Source organism: Condylostylus longicornis, unplaced genomic scaffold (genome assembly GCF_029603195.1).
Source record: "Condylostylus longicornis isolate FDR11 unplaced genomic scaffold, ASM2960319v2 ptg000044l, whole genome shotgun sequence".
Lineage (NCBI taxonomy): Eukaryota > Metazoa > Arthropoda > Insecta > Diptera > Dolichopodidae > Condylostylus > Condylostylus longicornis.
In genome coordinates this window covers 9,907,502-9,914,747 of record NW_026578013.1, presented here as the reverse complement: position 1 = coordinate 9,914,747, position 7,246 = coordinate 9,907,502, and the positions used below count along the sequence as shown (strand labels likewise).

Here is a 7,246-nt window from a genome sequence, read left to right as displayed (position 1 = left end):
TTATCACTTCTAAATTTGTTAAATTTCGAAAATTTTCTGTATAATGCAGTATGAAAATAGTTTAATATTATTTTTACGTTTGTTAAATGTTTATCAATAATTAGCAACTTTTATTTGCTGAAATAAAATAATTTCATTTTAAAATTTTCATCAATGAAACTTCAACCAATAAGAAGAAAGTGATTTTTGTATTCATCATTGTGTTACCTTCACAAATTAAAGGAATTAAATTAATCGTATTCATAAAGTGAAATTTTTCATAATTAGTGTCAAAACTCTGATAAGGAAAATATAAAATAAAATATATTTAAACTGAGTAATGATAATGATGATTAGACAAGTGGATCTGTAGTAGTGCAAAATAAATACACGACGAACTTTAAAATTTTCTTTAATTTATTTTTTTTGGGTATGTAGAAAAAATGTTAGGAAAATCTAGTATTGAGTAACCAAAAAACATAATACTACCGTCCTACTTGTGTTTTTTATTATTTTAAATATATTTTATTCTATGGTGTTTTGAATAAGTAGATAAGAAAGTTAAAGATAATATTAAAAGGCAACCTTTTTTAAATCCAATCATATTTGAAAAAAAGCGATGCTGTTAATTATAAAACCAAAAATTTTATATTTATATTGATTGAAAGCATTGTTTTAGATTTAATATTGTAACCAATAATGAGTTGGCTTAGGGGGAGCCCGTTAAGGCAAAGTTTGACTAGAGGGAGCAACAACACGTCGAACTCTGGAAGTGGAGGACGACAAATATCTATTGATACTGCATCTAATTGTGATCCTCGAGCTTGCTATGATAGTTTTTGCAAGCATTGGCAACAAGCACATGAAATAATATTAAAAGCAGAGGTAACGTTTTTTTAGCTTACAAAATAAAATAATCTACTTTAGTGTAGAAACTAGTACTTTCGACTTCTTTTTTAAAAATTATAAAATTAAATTGACAGAAGTTTTGTTTGTTAGTTTTAACCTAATTACTTAACTTACTATATTTCTTAAAAATTTGCTGTTAATATATTTTTAGAATAAAAAACCAGCTGCTCACGATGATGTTCTTGGAGTTGTGTCGCACCTTGATTATATGGTAACTTTACTTTTAGTAGAATTGCATCATGTACATAAAATTAGTTTGCCAACACCAAATCAAACACCACCTCCTGCTCCATGTCTAGAATATCTTCTTAGTGAAAATTTATTAGATAAATTATATGAATGGGGAATAACAACAGGGGGATATGCAAATGCTGTTCGTTTAGAACAATTAAAACTTTATGAATTACTACTTAGTTATTCAAAACACCAATTGCTCTGCCATGAACCATTTTTAAGACCATTACTGAAAATGTTAGCATCAAGTCAAGGGGAAATATTTCCTCCTGATGTTGAAAAGCGTTTAGTTATACTTTTAAATCAATTGTGTGTCGTTTTAATGCAGAATGTCCCATTACTAGATTTATTTTTCTTTTCATCAAATCAACATGGTCAAGGACAAAATTCAACAAAGTATACAACTAAACTAATAATATATATTAATATGGTACATGTAAAATATTATTTTATGTTTACAGTTTTATTATATTTTCTTTGCTAATACCGTTTGTACATCGAGAAGGAAGTATTGGACATCAAGCTCGTGACGCTTTACTGTTATGCATGTCTTTGTCCCAAAAAAACGCGAACGTGGGCACATATATTGCACAGTATTCTTCCATGTGTCCTTTGCTGGTAACAGGCTTAGGAGGACTATATTCAAGGTTGCCAAATACTTTAGAAATAAATGCAATTGATTGGCACCGAATAACTCCAGATGATGTTACAGAAATTCCTGAATTAACTTTATTTATGAATTCATTAGAATTTTGCAACGCGGTTGTACAAGTTGCGCACGATTTGATAAAGCAACAACTTTTGGACTTTATGTATCAGGGATTTATAGTACCAGTTTTAGGTCCGTCGATATTGCAGGTAAATATTTTTATTTTAAACTATTCTGAAGTATTTCGATGTTTCTGTTGGTGTGGGATCTGACCTGTTGTCAAAATTTTCTAAATTTATGTTTTTATAAATTTTACTGTGATGTTCCTTCAAAAATGTTTGTTAGTTCTGTGATCTTATTTTCATAATATTGATATATTATTGTAAACTTTTTATTGTAAAGTTTTGTTATTGTCAATTTTAACTCGTGTTTAAGTGAAAGTTAATTACATTATGCTAAAAAATGTCGCCTATTTATTCATAAGAGCATAATTTTAATATATTTTTTTAACAGTGACACAAGATTGTATTAATCAAAATTTTATATAATATTGTAAGCTTATCACTGCTAAAACGAATGTTGAAAAACATTATATATTTGTGGTACACTGGATTTTTAGCACTTAATAAATTTTTAAAATAACAAAATAATGAAAACATAAATTTATAATACTTATGTATGTATATTGCTTTTTTTCATTCATTTTTAATAAAAAACAAAATTGAACAAAACTAACCACACCACGTACAATTCGGGATTAAAAAATAAAAAATATCTATGTAATGTATAGATATTTAAAGGTAACCTATTGCAGACAAACGTCGAATCGCAAATTTCAGCTATGTCTTATTTAGATTTAATTCTGCGATCTGTAACCGAGCCTGGACTTTTAAAAGCTTTTGTAAGATTTCTTCTCGATGAAGAAAAATTCGATGGGCAGCGAATTCTCGATGTGTTAGTTGATAGATTGTATGCAACAGATCCAAACGTAAGTGTTAATATGTGTTTTTTAAAGTCATGTTACATCAAAATTTTATACACATATTTATAATTGTAGCTTTGCATGGTAACGCTGTCATTATTTGATACTTTAATTGGACTTTACTGTGAAGATCTTATGTTGGAATTACTATTGAAATTTTTATTACCTGGCAAACATGTACCAATTTCATGCAGACATAAAATAAATAAAATTGATTGTTACGCGAGCACAGTAGATTTTTTCTTAGAACTAACTCCAGATGTTATGAAACACTCAACTAATTTTAAGAAGTTACATCAAAGGTCGATATCGAACATAAATATAGCATCACAAGCACAGCAACAGCAACCGTATATAAAACAAGAAAATTCAATACAATCTCAATCTTATAATTTTAATATAGCGACGGCACCATCGCTGACCGTGAGCAAAACCATTGGTGCCAATTGGAACCATTATGGACTTTATTCTGGTGATAATAGCTTGTATTCAAATTTTCACGCTTATTTACTTGACGCACATTACAAAATTGCTCAATGCCGTTCAGGTTGTCTTGATTGGTCAAATCAATATAAATATCAAAAGTGGCCACCACGCCGTGGAAGTGCTCAGCAACAACATATGGAGAAAATGATTGAAATGGTTAAAACTTTTTTTACTGAATTTGGTTCGAATGTTTGTCCCAATATTATGCAAAGCGCTACGAATGTAAACAATGAAACACAAATATTTGAATGTGATAAAAGTAAATATGATAGCTTACAATCAATTGGAGAATCTAGCGGCTACGAGTCATTTAAATACAAACCTGATGATGAAACGGATATGACAAATACAGCAAATAATGTAAGCATGGGAAATATCCACAGTGATGTTGAAGATAATGGGGCAAAAAGTAGAAGTTGTGAAACTCCTGTTTGGAAAATTTCGTCTAAAAAGGATGTTTCACTTTTAGATTTAGATTTTTCAGAAGACTTATTTGCGCAAGGGACAGCAACTTTAGGTAAAACTTATACAGATATCACACTCTTTTAAAAATTTTTGAAATCTTAGGCTTTCGTAAAACTTAATTTTTTTTGCTTTCATTTTAGGTCCTTTTATTAATGCTGTTTGGAGAAAACTCGAAACATTTACAAGCAATAGTTTTTACGTTAACTTACACTTAACTGGATTAATAACAAGACTAGCTTGTTTCCCATTACCTTTAATACATTCACTACTCTTACGTCCTGACATTGTTACAACCTCCGATGCACCATCTTTTCATCAAGTTTTACGTATTCTTAAACAACAAATTGATGCAGAATTACCTCCAACAGAAGATTCGCTGGAGATTATTGATGTCGCCAGATCATGGCTTATAGATCGTGAATTTCGTTTAATATATGCGCGTAAATCTGCTGTTGAATCTTCAAAAAATCCTGGTAGAAATGGGCTACCATATAATCAAACAACATATGCAAATATTTCCTCGACTACTCCCCCGCAATTGACACCGTCTTCGTCATATGACCCTTTTAAAAGAACTGATTCAAAACGAAGAAGTTTTTCAAAATCAATATCAAATATATTTGGAAAGAAATCCATTGGTAAATATACTCGTTTTGCTTTTATTAAAAAAAATAGTATTGGTTAGGTTAATTATATTTTTGGGATTTTCGACAATATAGATTCACTATTCGGAAAAAAATGTACTCACTAAACCACAAACTTTTTATTTAAACAATAAATTAATTTTTCCTTTTTTTGTTTATCAGCTTCATCTGGCTTATCGCAAAAATTTATGCAATTCTTCACTGGTAAATATTCAAATTAAAGTTGTGATTATATGTTATACATAGTGTTATTTCAAATAGTAGATGTTACTTTTGTAGTAGCTTATTTTTTAATTTAATACAAACTTTACATTATAATTATATTATATATTGTTTAACAAAATTTGAACTATTGAAAGCTTTTCTCAATTTGCAAACTTTATAACATTATGTATGTATACAAGATTCACTTTGTAGTTCTAAGAAGTAATGAATTATTCAAATTGTACAAGGTACTTTATGTTTGAGTTTGTAGCTTTCTGAGTTTTTCACAGTTAGTCGTATTGCACAAGAAGAAACGGTATGGCCTTTTATTTATATTTAGTTGTTTGTAGTTCTTTTTTGATCAACTTACTGGCCTTTAAATTCTTATAATATAATTTATTATTTCTTATATATGCATGTTTTGGTGGTGTTTTTTTTTGAAGGTATTTTACGCAATTTCAGAAAATAAAGGTATATGCATGCGTCTAAAGTCGCATTTTTTAACCGAAAAAATCCAATGATTTTACTATGTATGTACATATTTATTTTATTGTTTTTGTTCTCTAAAAATTATGATTCTTTTTTGTCTTAATAGAAAACCTTTTTATTTCTTTTATAGATTTTTTCAAATATATCCTTACAATAATTTACATTTAAATCCCAAAGAAATTTAATCCCAATACCCTGCACGATTTTAAAATTTGTAGTTTGAATAGTTTATTTAATTGAACGCTACGTCCTCCTAACACTATACTTTTCTGATTTTTAAAAGCATTTATTTTGATTTACATAATTTAAAGAGAAACACAGTAAGAAATTTGATTTTAGGTTCTCCATTTTCTTTAGGATCATCGACAAATCAAAACATTTCATCAAATAATGCTGTATCCAACAATGTTTCCACAACATCTTTTACGAATACACCCTCCATGTCGTCACACAGTTCGTCTAATACCATCACATTACAAGACATACCTTCTTCATCTTCTTCGTTATCACAATCTGCACAAAGCTGTAGCCAAACAACTTTAAATAGTGATAATAGTTCTATCATAAATAGTAATAATAACAATAGCGGTAGTAGCAGTATTAATAGTACATTATGTGGTGGTGGAAATTCTGGGCCAAATTCGCTAGATTCAATTGGAGTAATTGGAAACACTAGTGGTACAGAAAGAACGCGAGATTTGTCACTTTGTGCAGTTTTATTAGACGAATGGCTCAAAGAGTTAGCTGCTATTTCACAAGAACAATCTGTAGTAATGCTAAGTGACACTTTATGATAATTACAAGCTCTAGAAATTATTTTGGCGAACAAAAATTTATAATCTTAAAACTATTATTAAGTTTTATATATAATTATGTATATATGTGTACATATTTGATATCTGTGTAATATTTCTTATTTCAACCTGAATTCAACTAATTTATAAAAAACAGAAAATCAATAAGAAAAAATGTTAGTTAGGAATAATGTAAAATTTTTTTGTTTTAATATCCCTACACATTTTATGTTGGTTTATTATGGTTATTATGTATTAAGTTGACACAAATTTTTTGATTGAATACGTTAACATTTTATTCAAATGCACATTAAATATTTACTAATTGGCGATAAAAATTACGAGACAAGAATAATAAAATGTATATTTAGTTATATTTTCAAAATTTCGTATAAAATTTAAAATAACCAGTATTCATTATTTTTAGTTATATAATAAATTTGTTTTAATTACAAAATGCTCACAAAGTCTAAATCAGTAACATAAATTGTTCTTTATAACTAATTGTTAAAAATTCAGTTTGTTTTTGTTTTTTAATATACAGATTTGAATTTTTGGGAAATGGGTTTAGTGGCATGTATCTAAGTATTCAAAAAAAAAGTTTTAACTATTGCATGTTATATTTTAGTTTCTTAATATTTTTATTAACAATTGTAAAAATTATGAATAATTTGAGGCTGCAATAATTAATAAAAAATATAACGTCCAATTTTGCTAATGATTTTAATCAAGCAAAATAATTTAAATAAAAATTAATTTTCGTATAATCTTTGATTGTTCTGTCTAAAGGTTTTTCAGGGCAACCTCAATTTTTCACATTTTCAAATTAAATTTTCACATTTATTGTAATATAAAAGTATAATATGTGTGTGCAATTTTTAAAGTTATACTAGCAGATAAAAATAATCTTCATTGCATGAACCTTTGCAATCTAATATTCGAAATTTTATTGTTGTTTGTTAATTTTACAAAAATATTTTGTTACGAGTAGAAATGTTTCTACAAATTACAATTTTCTAAAGATACAATCTGTAAAAGTTAATCGGTTAGTTGGATAAACTGAGTTTCAACAATCCAAAACTGCCCCCATAGATTACATAGCATACATACATATATACATACATACTTACGTACTAATTGCTAATAAAAATTTTTTTTTTGTTTTTTAAAAGATTTGAAAATTAACTTTTCCAAGTTCGTTAAATAGATTAGTAATTGTATATAAATTTGAAATAATAAAGCAATTTTAGTATACATATTGTACCCTTGAAATGATATTTTTGTATATTAATTTTTAGCGAAATAAACTATGAATTTTGAGTAAAATATTTTATCAATTCTTGTGTAATGTATTTACTTAGGATTACGTGTTAAAGGAACATAAGTCATGCAACTTGTGATTTGTCTACTT

At 27.5% G+C, this 7,246-nt stretch overlaps 1 protein-coding gene across 6 annotated transcripts; it reads left to right on the top strand.

Annotated features, from left to right (window-relative positions):
- On the top strand, positions 1-6,303 carry LOC129610248 (FHIP family protein GJ17503). Of its 6 annotated transcripts, XM_055522752.1 has the most exons (9): positions 2-409; positions 659-864; positions 1,040-1,518; positions 1,584-1,980; positions 2,562-2,759; positions 2,829-3,756; positions 3,845-4,342; positions 4,511-4,552; positions 5,381-6,302. In XM_055522752.1, the coding sequence occupies exons 2-9, from the start codon at positions 679-681 to the stop codon at positions 5,833-5,835; spliced, it is 3,183 nt and encodes a 1,060-aa protein (XP_055378727.1). In that variant the 5' UTR covers positions 2-409; positions 659-678; the 3' UTR covers positions 5,836-6,302. The 6 variants fall into 6 exon arrangements, with proteins under 6 accessions (XP_055378728.1, XP_055378731.1, XP_055378727.1 ...); XM_055522753.1 differs by having other exon boundaries at positions 1-864; positions 5,399-6,303; XM_055522750.1 differs by having other exon boundaries at positions 2-864.
- Positions 6,304-7,246: the final 943 nt, after the last annotated feature.